The sequence below is a fragment of the Rattus norvegicus genome, chromosome 6, assembly GCF_021556685.1.
Source record: "Rattus norvegicus strain SHRSP/BbbUtx chromosome 6, alternate assembly SHRSP_T2T, whole genome shotgun sequence".
NCBI lineage: Eukaryota > Metazoa > Chordata > Mammalia > Rodentia > Muridae > Rattus > Rattus norvegicus.
The window spans coordinates 33073864-33096413 of NC_141539.1; the positions used below are offsets into that span (position 1 = coordinate 33073864).

The following is a 22550-nucleotide window of genomic DNA, read 5'->3' on the forward strand; positions in this document are numbered from 1 at the left end:
AAGGGCTCTCTCCCCTTCCCCAACATTGTTTCTACCAGTGGTTAGTCATGTTGGAGCCTGCTGAGTCAAAAGGGGCTTGTGGGTGGTTTGTGGCCAAGCTGGAGCAGTGAGGCAGGACTTTCTAGGTACGCAACTCTGCCCCAGAAGATAAGCCCAGAGGTCTCAGCCCTGAGAAGGTTTTGATGAGTAGGAGCAAAGCAAACAGAATTTAGTGAGAAGGATCAAGAGGTGTCATGGTCTCCAAGACACATCTGTGGCGTGGTGACATCAGTGCCAGGGCCACATGGACCAGACTCTGGGACAGGGGTGTTTACAGCCTGAATGAAATTCCTACTTTCTGCACAGAGACAAGTATTGCATGCATTTTAAACAATGTCACTAAATTGATCATTTTATGATATTTTGTTTTCAATAAAAATCATTAAATAGGGCTGGAGAGATGGCTCAGTGGTTAAGAGCACTGACTGCTCTTCCAGAGGTCCTGAGTTCAAATCCCAGCAACCACATGGTGGCTCACAACCATCTGCAATGGAATCTGATGTCCTCTTCTGATGTGTCTGAAGACAGCTACAGTGTGCTCATATACATAAAATAAATAAATGAATTTTAAAAAAATCATTAAATAGCTTGCTGGTCGAGTGTCTATAACCATGCGAGCTTTTTTTCCCCTTTCATAGAAATAAATCAACTGTGGTCTGGGCATATGGCTCAGTGGTAGAGCCCTTATGTAGCAAATATGAATCCCTGGGTTCAGTCCCTAGCATCCAAACCAAACACACCCAGAGCCTCGTGTTATGATCTTTTGTTCCTTCATTCATTTGTTTGCTTTTTGTTTTTCAAGACAAGGTTTCTCTCAAGGCAGGGTTTCTTTGCATGGTCCTGGCTGTTCTGGAACTCTCTCTGTAGACCAGGCTAGCCTGGAACTCAGAGATCTGCCTGCCTCTGCCTCCTGAGTCCTGGGCTAACAGGCATGTGCCACCACTGCCTGGCCATGTTATGATCTTATAACTAGGAAACTATGGGAGTTGGAGAGATGGCTCGGTGGGTAAAGTGTTTGCTGCTTAAGCCAGATCCCCAGCACCCACATAAACCCTGGGATGTGGCACTCACCTATAACCTCAGTGCTGGGGAGATAGACAGGAAGACCCATGATGCTTAGCAGTCAGACCAGTGGGAAGACCCTGCAAGGGTTAGGGTTGGTGATGTAGTTCAGTGGGTGAAGTCACTTAGCACAAAGCCTGACCACCTGAGTTCAACTCCCAATACCCCACGGTAGAGAGAATGAACTCCTGAGAGTTCTCTGTCTGTCACGTGTCTACTTGTGCTGCATGTGTGTACACACACTTACACATAATGTATGTAATAATTCTCGAGGACATTATTTTTTATTTGTTTGTTTTTGTTTTTCTGAGACAAAGTTTCTCTGAAAAAAAGTAGCCCTGGCTATCCTGAAACTTGATTGTGGCCAAGATGGCCTCAAATTCAGAGATCCACTTGTTTCTGCCTCTCGAGTACTGGGACTAAAGGCGTGGCTTATAGAAATTATATTTTTTTAAAGGTGGAGAGCAGCTGAGGAAGACACCCGAGACTGGCTCCACCCCCACATGTCCACATACACGCACTCTTTGTGTGGTTACAGCCAGCTGTGGTGGCACATGCACACTCAGAGATGGAGACAGTAGCTCAAGGTTGGCTACCTCGGGAGTTTGAGCCTAGTCGGAGCCAGATGCGATCCTGTCTTAGAAGACGGGCAGTGGAGGCAGAGGCAGTGGATCTCCAAGTTTGAGGTCAGCCTGGTCTACAGAGTGAGTTCCAGGACAGCCAGGGCTACACAGAGAAACCTGTCTCAGAAAAAAAGAGAAAAAGAAAAGAAACAAACAAAAAACCCGCAATAATAATCATCATCATCATCATCATCATCATCATCGTATAGTTTTTTTAAAAAAGAAGTTGTACACTGGACATATACTTTTTTAAAAAAGATTTATTTATTTCATGTATGTGAGTACACTGTAGCTGTCTTCAGACACCAGAAGAGGGTATCAGATCTCTTTACAGATGGTTGTGAGCCACCATGTGGGTGCTGGGATTTGAACTCAGGACCTTTGGAAGAGCAGTCAGTGCTCTTAATCACTAAGCCATCTCGTCAGCCCCAGGACATATACTTTTAATCCTGGAACTCAGGAGGCAGAAGCAGATGGTCTCTTTTGAGGCCTAGTCTACATAGTGAGTTCAAGGCCAGCTAGAGTTATATAGTGAGACCCTATCTTTAAAAAAAAAAAAAAGTCAAAACACACAGAGCAGTCATCAGAAGGAGTAACACCCACTGGAGGTCCCTGGGGTCCCTCTATGGTTTGACTACCCAACTATTTTATTTGGCCAGTGCCTGGGACGGAACCTAAGGAGTTGTGCACGGTAGGCAAACATTCTGCCACGGAAGCTGCACCCCAGCCTCCCTCTGGAGGTCCTGGGATGGGGTCAACCTTACCATACAGGAGGGTTGGAGACAGCATGGCACAGTGCTGGAGATGGGAATGTTGTGGAGACAGCTCAGGAGGCCAGTGCCAGTCCGGATAGCCTGAACACAGTGAGTCTTGGGTCAGCTCTGCCTTACAGGGTGTGTCTGTGTCCACAGGAAGGAGAGGAACAGGAGGAGAACCGTGGTAAGGAAGAGCGTCAGGAGCCCAGCGCCACGGCCCGGAAAGTGGGGAGGCCTGGCCGGAAGCGCAAGCACCCACCGGTGAGTGTCCTCTCTCATGTGACCATGCCTGTGCTATGGACAGCAGCATCGACAATGCAAGGCCTTGGGGACATTAAGGCCAGCTGTGGGGTTTTGTTACTCCTTCCGTTCTTTGAACCTGTCTGTCCTTCCCCTATTTTCTCCAGTTTTGAACTAGAGGCCAGGGACCTTGTCTGTGGGTGTAGGAGCTGAGATTTTAACCAGGCTCTGACCCCTGGCTTCCCATGGAAGGGTACCAAGAAAGCCTGCCACATTCTCCAGCGGGACTAAGAGCCTCTGAATCTGGCCACGTAGACCCCTGCCACAGAGACGTACACTAGCCATGGTCCTCTGCACCCAGGAGGACCTGAGGCCGGAGAAAGGAAGACATGAGGCTGAGCTTCTGCAAGAGAGGCCCCAGGCACTGCTGAAGGCCTGCAGGGCGGCTGGCGGTGGTGCAGCTGGCCCACAAGCTCCTGCTCCAGGGAGCCATGCTGCTGAGGTCCAGGGGAGCTCTGGGGCTGCTCAAGATGGAGAGAGCTGGGGGGTGGGGGTGGCGAAGCTCTGGGCTGGAAGAGCTGCCTCCCTCCTGCCTAAGGGTGGATAATTATTCCCCAGCACGAGGCCAGCTGGTTCTTTTCCCTTAGCTCCACTAGCAGAGAACGGTAAACTTGGAGCAGGAGAATGAAGGGGAGCAGCAGCTCCAGATTGGTAACAGTCCTTGGGGCAGCGGGACAACAGGGAGTAGCGGTTTTCACACATCCAGTTAGGGAGATGGCTCCAGAGAGGCCAGAGGCTCTGGGAAACTGTTGGGAGCTGATGGGAACCACAGCCAATTCTGCGCGATGTAGAGGGAAAGGCGGAAGTTAGGTAACTAGCTGGTGAGTAATTTAGGACATCTTAATAATAAAGCACACATGGATATTTTATAGCCTGTAATGAAAAATTCACCTGACAATGGAAGAATGAAATGAGAGTTGGAAGAACTTCCAGTCTGAGGCGGCTGCGCAGGCAGATTCCCCCATGCTTCTGCCCCACTCTTTCACCCAAGAGCACCTTGGGGGGTGAAGGTGTGTGAGGGAGCAGCTGGCTCCATCCGACTGTGGGCCTGTCCTTACCCCCCTGTGGCACCTCAGCCTGTAATCTGCAGAGCACATTTCTGCACTCTGGTCGCTGAGGACCCAGAGCCACCACCTGTAACAAATAAAGAGCCAGTGACCCTTTGACTCCAATTTGTCGGTCTGGAGTCAAAAGGCAGGCGCAGCACAGGGAGGGGGTGAAAGTCTGGGGTCAGGGGGTACGAGGAAATAACGGCAGAGCAAGGACTGGGCGGGAGTCATTCAGCCCTTGCCTGGATCGGGCTTCAGTGCAGAAAGAAAAACACTGCCTTTGGAGACCAGTGGACCTGGGTTCAAACACCAGCTTCACAATCCACCGCCTTTATGAGCTTGAAAGAGTTGTCACAGCCAGACCCGCAGGCAGGATGTATTCCTTCTAGAGTGCCTGAGATGACCTCAGTGTGGTCCAGAGCAAGGGCTAAGCTCGTCCCTGCCTGGCACCGTGGCAATCACAGTCTGACAGGAGAAAGAATGCCATGTTTGCTGCTTCCAAGCCGTGTAACCTTGTGGGCCTTTGGGGTGGAGACCAGCACTGACCTCTCAATGAACATCACACAAAGCATCAAGCGGATGTGGGTGTGGTCCAGCCGGTGCCCTGGGTGATACTGCAGCCACCTGTACTGGAGGAGAGGCCTTTGGAGAGAGCCCCTAGGAAAGACTGAGGAGTCTGGGACATGAGATAAAGGAGACTTTGTGGTCTGGGAACGTGGCTTGGTTGGTAGAGTGCTTGCCTCGCATGCACGAATCACTCTGCTGGATCCCAGGTCTGTATAATATTGAGCAAAGCATGACGGCACTTGGGTGTGGGGCAGAGGATTAGAAGTTCAAAGTCAGCCAGGCAGTAGTGGTGCACGCCTTTAGTCCCAGCACTTGGGAGGCAGAGGCAGGCAGATCTCTGTGAATTTGAGGCCAACCACAGAGTGAGTTGCAGGATAGCCAGGGCTACACAGAGAAACCCTGCCTCGAAAAGACAAAACAAAATAATAATGATAAAAGTTCAAGGTAATCCTCAGCTAAATAGTTAGTTTGAGGCCAGCCTTGGCTGTGAGACCCTGTCTAAAAGGTTAAATTAAATTAAAAAAAATTTTTTGTAAGGGACTGGAGAGTGGACTTGACAGGTTCACTTACTGCTCCTGCAGAGGACCTCGGGTTTGACTTCCAGCACCTACACAGTGGCTCACAATCATAAGGAACTCCAGGTTCAGGGGATTGGATGCTCTTTCTGACTTCCAAGAGTACCAGGCAGGAATGGAACACAGACCTACAAGCAGGCAAAACTCTCACATATTAAATATATATAGATATAGATATATAAAGATATATATATATATATATATCTTTTAAAAGACACCTCATATGTTGGAGGGAGCAGAAAGTCAGCTTAGAAACTGTTGCAGGCCACCTGGGGATGGCTCCTGTCCCTGAAGGCTAGATGGCCTCAATCTGGGTTCCTAGCTCTTCTGCACAGCCCAGGTTTGCTCTTCTTTCCTGGTATTATTCTCTCCTTTGCAGCGGGAGCTCAGGAGGCTCCTCTGGGATCTGCTGCAGCCCTGGGACTAGACTCCCTAGGAGCACTAGAGCAGCCCTGTGTGTCTCCCAGGCAAGTGTAGAGGGCAGAGAGGTAATGGAGGGAAGGTGTGGCCAGGAGGACAGATTCTTTCATGCCAGCTTTACCTGCAGCCCTGGGCAGAGGTTCAAGTTCTCCCCAGTCCCCAGATTAAGCACTCTTGGCTCCTCCTCTATTTGTCCCCAAGCCTGTGCAACTTCAACATCCTCAGACGTCTGTCCTTGGGTGCTGCTTTGTTAGTTCCTAGCTAGGATTGCCCAGGCTAGCTCACCTCCCAGAAGCCCCTACTGTTTCTTGCCGACTTGCCTTCCAATCTAGTGTACTAGAAAAGAAAGGCACAGTCCCAGTAATATACTGCTGTTCTTGAGAGTCTAGACTCTTTCTCTCCCTCCCCCTTCCCCTCCCCCCCTGTGTGTGTGTGTGTGTGTGTGTGTGTGTGTGTGTGTGTGTTGACACACACACAGAGAGAGAGAGAGAGAGAGAGAGAGAGAGAGAGAGAGAGAGAGACTATGTAGCCCTGGCTAGCCTGGAACTCACTCTATATTAACCAGGCTGACCTTCTGGAGTACTGGGATTCAAGGTGTGTGGTGTGTCCATTTCTTTCTATTTTATTTATTTTTATCGGCATGGGTGTTTTCCTGCAAGTACGTCATGCAAGTGTCATGTGTATACCCAGTGCCCACAGAGGCGAGAGGAGCAGAGGAGGGTGTTGGATCCCTTGGAACTGTAGTTACAAATGGTTGTGAGCTGTCATGTGGGTTTTGGGAATCTGAGACCTGGGTCCTCTGGAAGAGTAGCAACGTTAATGGTTGAGCCATCTCTCCAGCCCTAGGACTCCCTCCCTCCTTCCCTCTCTTCCTCCCTCCCTCCTTCTCTTCCTCCCTCCCTCCCTCCCTCCCTCCCTCCTTCCCTCCCTTCTTTTCATTTTTGGTTTTCCAAGACAGGGTTTCTCTCTGTAATAGCCCTGGCAGTCCTGAAACTTGCTTTGTAGACCAGACTGGCCTCAAACTCACAGAGATCCATCTATCTGCCTCTGCCTCCCAGGGGCATGTGCCACCTCAGCTGGCTCATGGACTCCATTTCTTTTAAGACAAGATCCAGCACTGGAGAGGTTAAGATGGCTCCTAGGTTAAGAGCACTGGCTGCTTTCCCAAAGGTCCTGAGTTCAATTCCTAGCAACCACACAATGACTCACAACCATCTGTAATGGGATCGGATGCCTTCTGGTGTGCACAAAGACAGATTACTTACACATAAATGCACAAACCTTAAAAAAAAAAAAAAAACAAGTCCAGAACACTGCCCCTGACTTCCGGCTCCTCCCCTTTCCCTGCCCTCTCCACACCAGTGCCCAACACTTAACCTGTCATGGACAGAAGAATCTTGTATTCTTGCTGTCCCACAGGATACGCCAGGTTCAGTCTCACTACTTGTGCAGTTTGATAGCCCTGCTTGCCTCTTTCCTTGGAGCCACACCACATCAAACCTTGGTTGAAAATGAAGCCCAGGGCCAGGGTGGGGGTTCAGCAAGCAAAGGTTTGCACGTCTGCACATAGCTGGCACCTGAATTCCGACCCTAGAACCCATGAGAAGCGGGGGGAAGAGGACTGGCTTCACAAAGTTGTCCTGGAATTTCCACGCCGCTGCTATGGTATAGGCACTACCTCCATATAACACACACACACACACACACACACACACACACACACACAGATATAGACACACACACACAGATACACACATACACACACAAATACACAGATACACACACACACGGATACACACACATACATGGATACACACACAGACACACAGACAGACAGACAGACAGACAGACAGACACACACACACACACACACACTGAGGAATATAATAAAGCCCAGTCTGGCCTCTCTCGATGGTAAGTCCCCCTCGACCTGCTTGTGAAATCAATCCCAGTGAAGTACTAAGAAACCAGAGGAGCTGTGAGCTACAGGTTTGCATGGCAGTGGTCTGCACACCTCACTACCGGAGGCATGGTTGTTGCTTGTCTGCAGAGCTCTCAGTCAGTGTCTGGGAGCTCGAGGTTTCTAAACTGCAGTCTCGTTTTTTTTTTTTTTTAACTTATTTACATACTAGCTCCCAGAGTGGTACTCAAACCTAGTTTACACATCTTCAGCCAAGCGCTGGGTCCCTGAGCCCCACCTCCAGCCCTGGAAACCTCCCCTCCCCCTCCCTCCTCCTCCCAGCCCTTCTTTAACAGAGTTATATTACTCTCCGTGTTCATGTGCCTATTTTCATTTTTCTCACAATGATATGCTTTCTTCGAAAATAGAGAAGTTAGAATCCAGCCCCACCACAGCTCCCTGGGCTCTTAGCCCCCACCCCCAAACCCACAACCTCATTTGCGTTTAACCCTGGATAAGTAAAGTTTGTTCCTCCACTGGTTGGTTAGTTTTTGAGACAGACACTTTGTAGCCCAGGCTATCCTTGAACTTGCCACAATCCATTGAACTTATTTCCTAAGCTATAGTCAAGGGCCTAGACCAAGAATAAAAAGGCAGATAGCACAGCACTTTGTCACCCACAAAGACTGGTTCAAAGACTTACCTCAGGCTAGTGAGATGACTTAGTAGGTAAAAACCTGAAGAATCTGTGGGGGATGGAGAAAACCAGCTCTCAAGAATTGCCCTCCGACCTTCAAAAGAGTGCCAATGGCATGAACACGTTTGTGTGTTACACATACACATATGTACACACGCACACAAGTGCGCATGCTCACACACATACACACCCCAATAATAATGATTCATGAAAAGATTCACTTCTTGGATCACCCTCCCCCTACTGTGAAGACGTGTGCTTTTTTTCTCCCTCGGAGCCTGGGTCCCCAAAGCCTTTTTAAAGTTAGTATATGAATGCAGGGCTGTTTGAAAACATGCGGGTCTGGGGATTTAGCTCAGTGGTAGAGCGCTTACCTAGGAAGTGCAAGGCCCTGGGTTCGGTCCCCAGCTCCGGAAAAAAAAAAGAACCAAAAAAAAAAAAAAGAAAGGAAAACATGCGCTATGTTCCCAAAAAAGTGTACAGAGAAAGCTGAGATCTGGGTGTGTCGCTCAGTTGGTATCGTGGTTGCTATGCATGTACCAGGCCCTGGTTTTGATTCTCAGCACCACATAAACGTGCCTATAATGCCAGGACCTGAGATGTGGAGTTCAAGGTCATCCTTAGCCAGCATCCAATTCAAGGCTAGCCTTGGCCCGGTGAGACCCTGTCTCAAAAATAAAGAATAAAAGAAAATATAACTGAGGGAGGAATTTGACACAAATCCCAGGAACCCAGGTGTAATTGGGGAAGCTGGAGTGGTCCAAGGGCTGGGACAAGAGCCTGCTTCAGAGTAGGCAGTGGCCTGCTGTGCTGGCAGCATGCATTGGTGAAAGCCAAGATATTGCCGGCAACAGGAAACAGGAAGCCAGCTGCTGGGCTAGGAGGGGCTTAGGAAGGGAGCTGGCACCTGGGCCAGGGCCTGTGGCCTGGCCCGTGCCCAGGCTGGAGAGGAGGCCGGCATGTGAAATCAGACCTGTGTGTGCGGGTCTCAGTGCAAAGAAAGAAAGGACCGTTTCCCCGTTGTTCACCAGCTCCTGAAGACCTTGCACTGTGACAAGTGGAGCTGTGCAAGACTGGTTCCTGCATGGTCACAAGCCCAGACAGCTCTGCAGAAGTCTTTGTTCTTTGTGGGTGGTTCCAGCTGGGGCATCAGAGGGACAGTTTCTGCCTTGGCCCACCAGACCTCCAGGTTAGGTGGTAGGGGTGACAGGTCCTGCAAGGTCTACCCTGTTTGCTAGCTGCACGCACATCAGTGGGGATTTATACCCACCAACTTCCTCCAGGGTTATTTTTGCTTGGAGGGAGCATTCTGAGGTCACTCTTGCTAAGAATAACCCGTCAAGGGCGGGAGGAGGAGTGGGTGGGAGCTGGCGCCGAGCTCAGCTGAGCCAGGCTGGGCTTCTTACTCCACACAGCGTCTTGAACAGCCAGGAGGGAGTGGGTTCCAGAGGGCAGTGCTGCAGGGCAGAAGGGCAGAAGCCAGGGGAAGCCAGGCAGTGCTGGGCTGAGCCCCAGCTGCCCGGGCAGTTTTACTGCTCCCAGGGCTTTGTAGTGTGGGTTACTTTTCCAGTCTAAGAGACATTTGATTCTTCTCCAACAGAACTAAACCCCCTCCTTGTTTCCAGATCAGACTAGCTCTTTAAATGGAGACTTGATGGCTGATTCCCTTGATTTTAGTCTCTCTTAGTCCTGGGCGGCTGCTCCTAGTCATACCCCAGCAGTGGCCTTCTAGAAAGTCTGAGGAAGATAGAGCTGGGATGGCTGAAGGAGGCCAGTGGTGGGGGTGGGGTGCCACCAGGTGTTGACCTTGAGGGTCAAGGAAGCCAGGAAAAATCTACTGGGAAATGTGGGGCTTGCCTGGCCCTTAAAGGAGGGCAGGAACCAAGGGGAATGTGACAGATCCTGCTGAGGCCTTGCTGAGCAAGGTAGGGCGGGCATGGTACAGGGGTTGAGAGGCAGGCCCTGAGCATACCAGCCTGACATGTGGACCAAGGTTCCATTAAAAACGGGTCTTACCTAGAAAGCTAGTGTGCAAGAGACCTGAGGAGTTTTACTCTTTTTATTTTATTTTATTTTATCTTATTTTATTTTTTGGGATAGGGTGTCCTGAAACTCACAATGTAGACCAGGCTAGCCTCAAACTCAGAGATGACCTCCTCTGCCTTCTGAGTGTAGAGATCAAAGGCCTGTGTCTCTGTACCCAGCCTCTCGGTAGGTATGCACCATCCCTCCTGTGTTCTTGCTCTGTGTCCTTTAAGAAATGCACATAGAGGGTATGGGGCAAAAGAAGGAAATCCTGACCTGGTAGGGTGTGGAGAAGCCACAGGCCCCAGCAATGACTCCACAGGGACAATGTCAGGGCTGTTGTCAGAGACCAAGCCTTCTGAGATAGAGTTGGTGGGGATCATTAGAGACTTGTCAAGCATGCTGGGATCCCCACCAACACTGGAGGGGGAAACAGATAGCTGGTAGTACTGGGGGACCTAGTCCAATGAATTAAAAGAGCAACAAAAACCCACCTTGATATCTGCCCTATCTTGACTTCTTGCCAGAGCCACACCATTTAGGGCCACTGCTAACAACTATCTCAGATGCATTGGTGTCAGCTGCTGTGACCTCCTCCTCGGGGTCCAGTCACACCAGCCTCTCTTCAGGCATGCAGCACTGGCCAGTACATGTTACCCTAGGAGAGCTGACCCTGGCTCCCTCTCCTCACGCTCACCTGGACATTGTGTACGTGTGATGCTTTACACTGGCTGCCAGCATGACAGGACTGAGGATCCTCTAAGAGACAAACCTCTGGGTGTGTCTGTGAGAGATGCTAGTTTGGGTTCACTGACTTTGGAAGACACAACCAGAATGCGGGAGGCACCATTACATGTACTGAGATCCTGAAGTGGATAAAACCAGAGAGAGCCAGCACTCCTCTCTGCTTCCTGGCTGTGATGGATGTGACCAGCTGCCTCCAGCTCCCGAGGCTGTGATGGGCAGCATCCTGGGATGAACCTTGCCTTCCGTGGGTTGCTTTCGTCAGATGTTTCTTTTGTTGTTGTTGTTGTGGTGGTGGTGGTGGTGGTGGTGGTGGTGGTGGTGGTGGTGGTGGTGGCGGTTCATTTGTTTGTTTTGTTTTCATTAAGAAAATTAACAGATGCAACACACAGCAGTTCTTTCCATCTCAGGAAAACATCATCTGGGAAGCCGGGGAATGGCCGTGAATTACCAAGTGTGGGGACACAATGCTAAGCAGGGACAGGTTAAATAGGCTGTGGCTCTCCAAAGAGTGGCAAAGGCTCTGGAGTGACACGGACTGGACCGTGGGGTAGAATGAGCATAGTACTTTTAATCCCCCTGGGGAGTGTGACCCTTGCCTTGGCTTTGAGAGGCATGGCCTCACCTGGGGCAGGATGGGTCAGAGTTTCACTGCAGCAAGGTTGGCTGCAGTGTGGGGTGGGTGGCAGGAGCTTCAAACTGGTACACATCTAGCCAGGCCCTGCAGAGGGCTCCTTGACTCACCCCTAGTTCCCCCTTGAACTGGAGGCTGACCTTTTAACTGTTAAACCTTACTTTCCTGTGAGGAGGACTCCACCAGGGAGGGGACTGTCCTTCAGATGGCTGTCCTGTACTTGGGTCACCCTGAGAACTTTGCTGAAGAGTATGAGAGATGTGTGTGAGCCGAGGCCAGCCTGGGAGCCATCTTCCTCAGATGAGCTAGGACTCCACATATTGCCTCAGGAGCCTTGAGATAATTAAGTTTATTGATTTTATTAAAGAATGGATGCCAGGTTCTTTGCCGGGTGCTAGGAGGCTGGGGTAGAGAAAGGAAAGGCAGAGCACACAGCCTAGAAGGGAGGCACACTGTAAAGAAGCCATTACTTCAGCCTGGCGAATGCTGGGAGAAGAGAGTGGAGCTCTGTAAACAGTGTGGCCTGCTGTGGCAGAGGGGGAGGGAATGCCACAGTAGACACTACCAGTCCTCTGGAGGAGGCTGGGTCCAGCAGCTGTCCACATCTGTCATCTATCGAGGGCTGTGGGAGCGAGGCATAGACCGAGGGTTACTGCTTCAGGGGTGCAGAACTTCTGTGTGAGGTGTTGGTCACAGAACATGAGTGTAGTCTATGTATATTTCCAAATGGTTAAAATGACAAATTTTTGTATATAATTCAACATGGATTTGGGGGATTATTTTGTTTATCTTTACTTTTTGAGATAGGGTCTTCCTACATAGCCCAGACCTGACCTTGAACTTGTAGCAATCTTCTTATAGTTAGTCTCTCAAGCGCTGGAATTACCAGGTCTGGGCCACCACAGCCAGCTACCGCGGAATTATTTTTGTTAGATTTTTGTTTTTTTATGTATTACTTAAGGTTCGACATGGTAGATGTTAGGGTGTGTAACAGAGTCCTTGACCTGTATCCACTAGCTGCCAGCGTGTGACACGTGACACCAAACCAGTCTCCAACCGCATTGCCAAATGTCCCGAGGGGGAGTCGTGGTGTTTCCCTAGAAGGAACCACCCATGAACTCTGCTCAGAATGTGTGGCATGAAGCAGAGGCTGAGGAGGGTGCTGGGCAGCAGGGAAGTAGGGGAAAGTTGTGTAGAGACAAGGTAGGATGGTTACTGGCAGGGACAAAGGTCAGCAAACTGTGACAACTTCTGGGAGTAAGTGCCACAGTGGACTCTACTGGTCCTCGGGCTGAGGTTGGACCCAGCAGCTGTCCACACCTGCCATCTATGTGATGAGGGCTTTGAGAGCTGGGCATAGGCTGTCAGCAGGGCTTACAGACCCAGAATGATGCATGGGCAGGGGAGGCAGACAATGGCAAAGGGACCAGGCTTGACTGAATTCTGGGATGTTAGTGTCACAATCTCCAGAGCGTCCTCCTGCCCCTTGTTCTGCAGAGGAGAAGGTACTCACTGCTGCTCTTGCCTCTCTGATGCTGTCCCCTGCAGCTGTGCTTGGTGCCTCCTAAGATGGCCAGCAGTGACCAGTGGAATGTCTGTCTCAGGGCTGTGCTGTCTCCTTCAGAGGCACTGTCAAAGTAAAGCAAACAGAAACAGCTGGTGTGACACTCTGACATGGCCGCAGGGCCAGAGCTCCCTCTGGGCTCATGAGCTGGGTGTTTGAACTTTTAACCCAGTCTTTGTCACTAATGGAGCCATTGGGAATATTTATGGAGTGTTGTTATGGGCCTGCTCTATGATACATCCAACTGACTTAAACCAAGTCCCTGTGCTCCAGGAGTCTAGGAGCTGATAGGGACAGGGGAGGGAAGGGCACTCAAGGTAGACTCGAAGGTCTGGCTGCTCAAAATGCAACCCCAGCCTTTTTTAAAAATATATATATATTTTATTTTATATATAGACAGTAGATGTCTTCAGACACACCAGAATAGGGCATCAGATCCCATTACAGATGGTTGTGAACCACCATGTGGTTGCTGGGCATTGAACTCAGGACCTCCGGAAGAGCAGTCAGTGCTCCTAACCTCTGAGCCATCTCTCCAGTTTCTGAAATGCCCCTTTTAGTGAGCCCCTAGCTCCCCCAACAGAAACTGGAAGACTACTTTGCAGTCTGGATTCCTTCCTCTGGGTAGTTTCTGTAGGCAGATTTACTCTGCCCTGTTGCCCAGGTCCCAAGAGTCCTAGGGAGAGGTCATGCTTAGTCTAGGGTTCTGGAGAGTAAGGAGAAGCGGGCGACAGCTATGGTGTAGGGGTCATGAATTCACTTGAACCCCAGGTCAGTGGAAGGAAGTGGAATGGTGGACTAGAGATGTAATTCAATGTGTAGAGTGCTTGCCTTGCACAAGTGAAGCCAGGGTTCCACCCCCAGCATTGTATAAACCTAGTGTGGTAGCTCACACTTGTAATTCTAGCACTCAGGAGGACAAGTGGTGGGGAGATAAGGATCAGGAATTTAAGGCTAGCCTGGGCTGCAGGAGGCTAACCTGGGCTGCAGGAGGCTAGCCTGGATTAGGTGAGACCCACTCTCAAAGAAACAAAACAAAATAGGAACCAGAGTTAAGCAGGAGTGGGTCGGGGTGTTGGGAAGAGAGCTTGGTGATGGTGGGGCTGGGATCAAGCTCACTGATGACATTTGCATAATACAGGCAAGAAAGGCTCTGGGTTTAATTCCCAGCACCAACATGGGGCATGGAGGTAGTGGTGGTGTGGGCCAGTGGGAAGGGTCGGGCCTTTCAGCCGTTGAGCTGATCCCAGGTTTACAGCTGTGTGGCGGATTCCCATCCCTTCATCCACCTGTGTACCAGCTCCCACTTCCGTGTGTATCAGATGCTACTGCAGAGGGGTCCTCCTGGCAGGGCTGGTGGGGAAGCACCTATGCAGTGTGATGGAAAGACTGTGGCCAGACCGAGAGCTAGCACTCCTGGCTCCCTGGGCTATGGGATTGGTATCACAGGAAGTGAGTCCTTAGGTGAGGAGGCCATGTGATCCTCAGACAAGAAGTAAGCCTCTAGGGTGATCTTAAGCAGCTCTGTAGGGGCAGCAAGTGGCTAAGAGAGAGCAGCCATGAAAGATTGCTTCTGTCCAAGGGCAACCTATGCCTCCCTCCCTGTAGTACATGTTGGCTTTGTGGTACCACTGGTCCCTGGGAAGTGTCCACCAGGACAGTGAGGCAAGGCCTTCTCTCATGTGTGACTCACCTCAACCTTGCAGAGTAACAGATGGACACAGGGAGGTACAGTTTCTGCCCTGAGGTGGTTCAGACACAAGGCATGGAGCTGGGGACTAAAGGAAGTGGGTGGTCATCTGTTTGCTCCTCTTCTCCGCATGCAGCTGCCCAGCAGCCTGGCACGGCCTGTGGAGGCTTTCTCCCTCCCACTGGCACTTCCTCTTTGTGCTGCAGCCTCCGGGAAGCCCCAGCTGCTGAGGCATGCAGTAATGCAGCTCTTCAGCAGTTTCTCTTTCCCAGATGAGAGCTCAAAGTATAGACTGCTGGATCAACCAGGCCAACTGCTGGCCCTCAGGAGGCGGCAGTCCGAAGACTCTGGATTTTCCACCTCTCCCAGTTCCTCACCCATAGCAGTGAGCTCACAGTCCCCATCCCAGACACGGAATGGAGGCTGTGAGGTGAGGGGCCAGTCGCTTGTGCCTCTCAAGCTGTGTGCTGGGCCTTTCTGAAGCAGCGGGCTTAGCATTTCTCTCTAGACATAGTCCCCTGGGACTGCCCTACAGATATACTTAGCTATAGGGAACTGGAAGTCACAGGGCTCGACACAGCAGGAAGAGGCTCAGCCCCAGTACCCACAGTTGGCTCGAGTCACGGAGCATCCACTGAGCAGGAGGGAGAGCCATATGTGCGGGTGTGGAGAGGTGCCATTGTATTTGTCAGGGGAGAGGTGAGCTCTAGAACCTTCTGGGTATCATGACAAAGCATGATCTTGGATCCCGTTGTGTGTGTGACTCGTAACTTCCGTGTGACTGTGAAAAGTCTAAAAGGGAAACCTAGCCCTTCAGCACACGCCTGCTGCCCCGACGCTTGACACACAAAGGAGAAGGATGAAGAGTCAAGGCCAGGCGCAGATATACAGTTTGTTTGAAGCCAGCCTAGACTGCATGAAACCTTGTTTTACTTTGCTTTTTTTTTTTTTTTTTTTTTTTTTTCCGGAGCTGGGGACCGAACCCAGGGCCTTGCGCTTCCTAGGCAAGCGCTCTGCCACTGAGCTAAATCCCCAGCCCCTTTACTTTGCTTTTTAATTGTGTATATGAATGTTTTCCCAGCATGTGACTATGATTGCCATGCTGGTACTTGTGGATGTCAGAAGAGAGCATTGGACCCTCCTCAGACTGGAGTTCTGGTTGTAAGCCACCATGTGGTTGCTAGGAATTGAACCTAGGTCCTCTGCAAGAGCCATTAACCATGAGCCATCTCTCTAGCCTGAGATGGAACAATAGTCTAAAAGGATGGTGTATGGTTCCACGTCTTTCATTCTAGCGCTCTGGAGCACAGACAGAGCTCCTTGAGGTCCAGATCAGCCAGGACCACATGCTGGGACCCTGTTTGGGGGGCAAAGATGAGGGCTGGAAACGATGTTTATCAAGTTGCTAATGATTTTCAGGGAGAAAATAATTTGGGGGGTGTTAATATAGGGACTTAACCTTTAAAACAATTATTTTCTTTAAAAGGTTTTTTTTTTTACCTTTATTTGGTGTGTGTGTGTGTGAGAGAGAGAGAGAGAGAGAGACAGACAGACAGACAGACAGACAGACAGACAGATACTTTCATGGAGGAGGTCAGAGGACAGCTTGCAGGAGCTGGTTCTCTCCTTCCAGCTGTGGGTCCTGGTCATCAGACTCAGGTCCTCAGGCTTGGCAGCAAGCGCCTCTCCCTGCTGAGCCATCTCGTCAACTTAGTTGTGGTTTGTGCAATTCAGATTTTTTATGGAGCGGTGGATTTGGCTTAGTGGGTAGAGCACTTGCCTAGAAATGGGTATAATTCCAAACCCCGCATAAACTGGGTGCGTTGCTGTGTGCCAGTAATCCCAGCACTCAGGAGGCAGAGGCAGGAGGTTCAGGAGTTTAAGGTGATCCTTAGCTACATAGTGAGTTTGAGGCCTGTGTCACACAAAAATATATCATGTATGTCTGATTATTTTAAAAAGACTTATTTATGTATATATATGAGCACTGTGTTTGCATGTATGCATCAGACAGAAGAGGCCATCAGATAGATCCCTCTATAGATGCTTGTGAACCGCCATGTAGTTTCTGGGAACTGAACTCAGGACCTCTGGAGGAACAGCCAGTGCTCTTAACTGAGGAGCCATCTCTCCAGCCCCGTATGTCTGTTTTGTTTTTTTTAATTACTAATTAAAATTTGTGTATTTTTGTTGAGACAGACTCTTAGTATATTGTCCTGGATGACCTAGCACTCAAAGAAATCTGCTGCCTCTGCCTCTGTTCCACCACACCTGGCCCATCACTGTTACAATAGAGAAAGGAGTCTGGGCAAGGTGATAACGTGCTGTTTGTCTGAGGACACCGCTCAGGAAGCAAAGACAGAGGGTCAGGATCATCTTTATCTATATAATGAGTCCAGGGCCAGGACCCTGTGAAACAGAGAACAACAAAAGAGTCAGGCCAAGTACCTGTTGATTAAGCACTGTCACCTCACCTTTCAAAGAGAAGGGAGGGGGTTGGGGATTTAGCTCCGTGGTAGAGCCCTTGCCTAGGAAGCACAAGGCCCTGGGTTCAGTCCCCAGCTCCGGAAAAAAAAAAAAAAAAAAAAGGAATCAAAGAGAAGGGAGCCTTGTTTTGTTGGTTTGAGCTGGTTTTTGAGACAGGGTCTCAGGTAGCTGGGTCGGCCTCAGACCCTATGTAGGTAAGAGTGACCTTGAGCTTCTGATCCTTTTGTCTCTGCCTTTGAAATCTGGGATGCCTAGCATGTGCCACCACACCTGGCTCAGGTCTCCCTGGAGCCTGCTGAGCCAGTTCTGCCCTTTGTACCCGGGAGCATTTTGTAAGTGTAGGATTACTGAGCACACCCTAGAGCCTGCGAGCCGGCAGACCCTGAACCAGTCAGTCACCTGCCGTCTTCCAAGATGTTCCGACCACTTGCTTCCAGAGGAGCAAGAACAGCGCGTACACACACACACACACACACACACACACACACACACACACACACACACACACAGGGATGAGGGGACACAGAGCACGGGTTCACACACACTGTGGCATCTCGTCTTGTTTCCCTGAGAAGCTGAGAGATACTGAAAGGGAACTGGGGTCCCAGGACAATGTGAAGACAGCCAGAGTGATTTGGTTTCTACCAGTGGGAACCTTAGCAGCTTTGGATCTCAGGCACCAGGGGAGGAAGCTGCCTGTTGTTTTTCCAGGCAGGCCTATGCTTGGGGCCTTGGGTAGCCTTGGTCTGAGAACCTCTTGGGGGCCTGAGTTGGGGGACAGAAAGCTATGAAGCTAGATCAGATCCAGATAACGATGATGATGATGATGATATAATATATAATAATAATAATGATAATAATATAATACTTCTTCGATTTATTTATTTGCTTTATGTATATGAGTACACTGTAGCTGTCTTCAGACACACCAGAAGAGGGCATCAGATCAGATGTGAGCACCATGTGGTTGCTGGGAATTGAACTCAGGACCTCTGGAAGAGCAGATGTTGCTCTTAAACTCTGAGCCATCTCTCCAACCCCCAGAGGATGCTTCTTATGGAGGACCATGTTCACACACACACACACACACACACACACACCATGAGAGCATAGAAGGAAGACTATGAGAGCTGAAGTCAGGCCAGCCTCAGGTAGCTGGAATTGGTTGAGTGGCATTTGAATTTTCTGAGGAAGAGTCCAGTTTCAATGGCGGAGCATGAGGGACATTTTTGTTTAGTCTTAGTTTCTTGCTATGTTTTTATTTGTTATGTTCATCTGTGTATAGGCACGTACACAATGAGTGCGTTGGCAGTCAAAGGACCGTTATTGCAGAGTAGGTTCTCTTTGGTGTGGGAATTGAACTCAGGCAACCCAGCTAGCATAGCAGGTACCTTTTCCTATGGAACCATCTTGCCAGCCCCAGGATCTCATGTAGCCCTGGCCGCCCTCACACTCAATGTGGGATGAGAATGACCTTGAATTCTGATCCTCCTGCTTCTGCATGGTGAGTGCTAGGATCACAGGTGTATACGCTTGGCCTGCTGTCCACAGTACTTGACTACTGAACCTAGGGCTTCGTGTTGCTAGACAAGCACTCTGCCAACTGGGCTGCATACACAGCTGCAGGATCATCTGTTTAGAAGTGGGAAGTCCAGTCCTGGTTCTAGTGAGATGGAATGCAGTGGGGTATCCTGGGGTGGTGGGATCAGGCTGGCCCACCTGTTTGATCCCCTAAACGTTCAAAGGTCTGGTCCTTATGTTTGCCCTTCTTCATCTTTCCAGGTGGAAAGCAGTGACACCCCCAAGGACCCAGCGGTGACCACCAAGTCTCAGCCCACAGCCCAGGACTCTGGGCCCTCAGATCTGCTACCCAATGGAGACTTGGAGAAGCGGAGTGAACCCCAACCTGAGGAGGGGAGCCCAGCTGCAGGGCAGAAGGGTGGGGCCCCAGCTGAAGGAGAGGGAACTGAGACCCCACCAGAAGCCTCCAGAGCAGTGGAGAATGGCTGCTGCGTAACCAAGGAAGGCCGTGGAGCCTCTGCGGGAGAGGGTGAGTCTCAGCCTGAGGGATCCTCTTCCAGGTCCTCTGGGCTCCCAAGAGTCACAGACGAGTCTATGGCAGGTTTCAGGATGATGAGCAAAGTGGGCGGGGCCATGGCAGTGGTCTAGAAGCTACTAGATCAATACAGCATGTGCCCATAATGTTTACTTGGCCCACCTAATGTGCTAAACGGTTATTTAGAAATTAGTTGCCAGTATTTAAAAATCAAGAAATTCCAAATGAAAATCTGGAGTTTTGGCTCTTCGTGGAGTGGGGGGAGCTGGCTCTCGCAACAGGCAACAGTGGGGTTGTTTGCACAATGCAGAGGGATGCTAGATAGAGGTAATAGGTGCCCCCCTTCTTCCTGTACTGGTCTCGTGCCTCAGTTTCCTTCCACTGCCAGCTGGCCCACTTACTTTTTTTAAAAAAAATTATCTACATATATGAGTGTTTAATTTACATGCATGCCAATATGACAGAAGACAGTGTCAGATTCCATTACAGATGGTTGTGAGCCACCATGTGGTTGCTAGGAATTGAACTCAGGACCTCTGGAAGAGCAGACAGTGCTTTAACCACTGAGCTATCTCTCCAGCCCTGGCCCACTTACTTTTACACTTGACCTGCCTTGGCTCCTGAGGACCACAGGTGCTGAGTTTACCTATCCCAGTGCAGAGATCTTGCCAGACACTGTAGTTTGGTTGACTCCATAGAAAGCGTGGCTGTGACAGTGGATGCCGAGGGGAGGGCTGGAGGAGGCCCTCAGCCCTCAGCCCTGCTCAGACCTTCCCATCTGGGGACTTTATGGCCTAGCCCTGGAATTTTGGAAAGTCGCCCACTTTTCTCTTTCAGGTTAAGCCAGAGCTTTCAGGGCCAAGCAAGCTGTAAACAAGTGAGTACTGAGGACAGCCTGCATTTGTACCGGCTTCACAGTTTACACAGCACCTCCTCCTCCATTATCACATTTGATCCCAGGGGCCCTGCCAGGGTGTTTTGCATATGTGCATTTTAATTTCAAAAAGTCTTCCTTCCAAGTGCGTATGATGGGATGAGTAAATTGATTAAGTGGCATAACGTATTTGCATGAATCCAAGCCTAATATTAATGCAGAAGAGGGAACATTTCCAGAAAAGAGGTTTCCAAACTTATTTTGAAATATCTTTCATTCATTATTCAGCAAACATTTCAGCACGCTCTGAGGCACTGAGCATTTGTTCTGTTTCCTCTTCCGGATGATCTTGTTCACGAGGTCTGGTGAGCCCCATCTTAAGTCCAGGAAGAAAGTACAACTTAGGGAGTGACTTGTTCATGGCCTCCAGGCCTGGCCTCTGGCTTCCAATACTTAACTTTTTGTTTGTGGATTTTTGTTGTTGTTGTTTTGTTTTGTTTTGTTTAAGGTTCTCACTGTGTAGCCTTGGCTGGCCTGGAGGAACTCACTGTGTAGACCAGGTTTCCAACTCAGACACTGGCCTGTCTCTGCTTCCTGAGTACTGGGGCTCAGGCATGCACTATCAATGCCTAGCCCGGACCTCGAACTTCTGATACTTCTTCCTCCTCCTCCTGAGTTCTGGGATTGCACAATCAGGCTCCACAACGCAGATTTTACTCTGTGTGTGTGTGTGTGTGTGTGTGTGTGTGTGTGTGTGTGTGTGTGTGTGTCTGTCTGTCTGTCTGTCTGTCTGTCTGTCTGTCTGACTGTCTGTCACTTGGTCACTTGAGCATGCCACAGCATACATGAAGAGGTCAGAGAGCAGCTTGGAGTCTGTTCTCTCTCTCCTTCCATCACGTAAAGCCCTGGGATGGTGTTCAAACTCAGACTGTGAGTTCTGACAGCAAGCACCTTTACCTCCTGAGTCATCTTGGCTGCCCATCTCTGTTTTTATGCGGTTCTCAGGCTTAGGCTCAGGGTATTGAAGCCAGGACTTTATTTATGCTGGGCAAAGCACTGTACCAACCCAGGACGGGCTAGCCTTTGCTCTTGAGCCTCTCTGCTCTGCTCTGTGCTCAGTACTGTGTGGCTACCCAGGCCTCTAGGAGTGTGAGAGAACGTGAGCAGAGACGGAACAGGAAGCAGAGATACCCCCCTGCAGCTCACAATGGCGCCTGTGCCGGAGAGCTCAGTGCCCTTCCTAGCCAGATACTGTGCCCTTCACCTCACCTGGGGAGGATGGAGCCAAAGCTACAGGGCTGTTCTTTGACCTTGAGGATGTGTTTAACTTCAGGGCTTCCCTGTCTGCATCCTAGTTCTTAGGTACTTAGTCAGCCAACAAGTAAGTGTTCATTAAACACGTTTGGAGTGTGCCAGGTCCTGTGCTGATCTGTGGAAACCATCCTGAACAGAACCTGGCTCTCGTCCTCAAGGACCTCACAGTTGGCTAGAGACTGTGTGCTTTTAAACGTGTCCTTACGACTAGACAAGTAGCCCTGGGTTAGACCCCAGCACTGAGGAACTGCTATGGTGCCCAGATCTCAGGATTTGGGAGAAGGACAGAAAGTTAGGAGTTCAAGATCATCCTCTGCCTATCAATTTTTAGGTCAGCCTCCTCCCTCCCAAACAACACAAACAATGACAACAGAACCAAATGTGCTGCTGTGCTTGAAGGACAGTGCTCCTGGGGCAAGGGGAGAGACACAGAGGCACAAGCAGCTAGACTTCAGAACTTAAGCTGGCCCTGGCTCTCCTGCCATAATCAAGGGATGTGCTGAAGCCCACCACAGGAGCTGTGGGAGAAGAAGACAATGAGAACAGACTGGTTCCAAAGTGAGAATGGTATCAGGGACCTGACAGAAGTCACCAGACTGGAGTGGAGAGAGCCAGGGGGAAGGATGTGGCAGGCAGTGGGTGGCAGATGGCCAAACTAGGCTTTCTGGCTGCCATCTCACGGCTGACCTGACAGGCTGTGATTGGAAAAGATAACTTTCCATCTAGATTCCCCAGTGGCTCGGAAGGTCTGGGAGGTGGGATGAGAGGTTGGGAAGCCACTGCAGATGTGGGGAGGAAGCAAAACAGATCTGCACAGATGGAGGGAAGCACCCAAATGTCAGGGATCTGAGAGGTAAAGAAATGTTCAAGAAAAGGTGATGACCTGGTCTGGGGACTCAGAGGAGGCATGATAGGCACACTCCGAGTCTCAACTTCCAGTTGACCCTGGGGAAGGGGGAGTTTCACTCCTGGGTGACCCTGAACATCCAAGAGAGGTGAAGAGTGGCCTCTTGGAGGCTCTGGCCTGTGTGTTGGTGTATGGGGTCTGGCCACAGCTCCAGCAGTCAGCTGACTATGACTGCATCTCAGCTGAGGACTTCAGATGAGGAAGACATAGTTCCCCTCATTTCAAGACTATTTTCAGAGTTTCATCCATCCTCCCTGGAAGCCCACTG

The 22550-nt window shown here is 50.2% G+C and overlaps 1 protein-coding gene and 1 long non-coding RNA gene across 10 annotated transcripts in view; one reads left to right on the forward strand and one right to left on the reverse strand.

The window, feature by feature from the left end:
- Dnmt3a (DNA methyltransferase 3 alpha) overlaps positions 1 to 22550 on the forward strand; it is a 110206-nt gene that overhangs the window by 41887 nt on the left and 45769 nt on the right. For all 9 annotated transcript variants that reach the window (XM_087554164.1, XM_087554168.1, XM_087554160.1 and 6 more), the window contains 2 exons: positions 2636 to 2740; positions 18914 to 19181. In XM_087554164.1, the coding sequence (XP_087410290.1) occupies positions 2636 to 2740; positions 18914 to 19181 (373 nt within the window). The remainder of the gene's footprint in view (positions 1 to 2635; positions 2741 to 18913; positions 19182 to 22550) is intronic.
- LOC120103494 (uncharacterized) lies at positions 1970 to 8797 on the reverse strand. The gene is made up of 7 exons (XR_015622881.1): positions 8362 to 8797; positions 7994 to 8036; positions 4966 to 5098; positions 4375 to 4504; positions 4071 to 4293; positions 3671 to 3913; positions 1970 to 3557 (listed from the first exon to the last, which is right to left on the reverse strand). It is a non-coding gene; the product is annotated as an uncharacterized LOC120103494 (long non-coding RNA).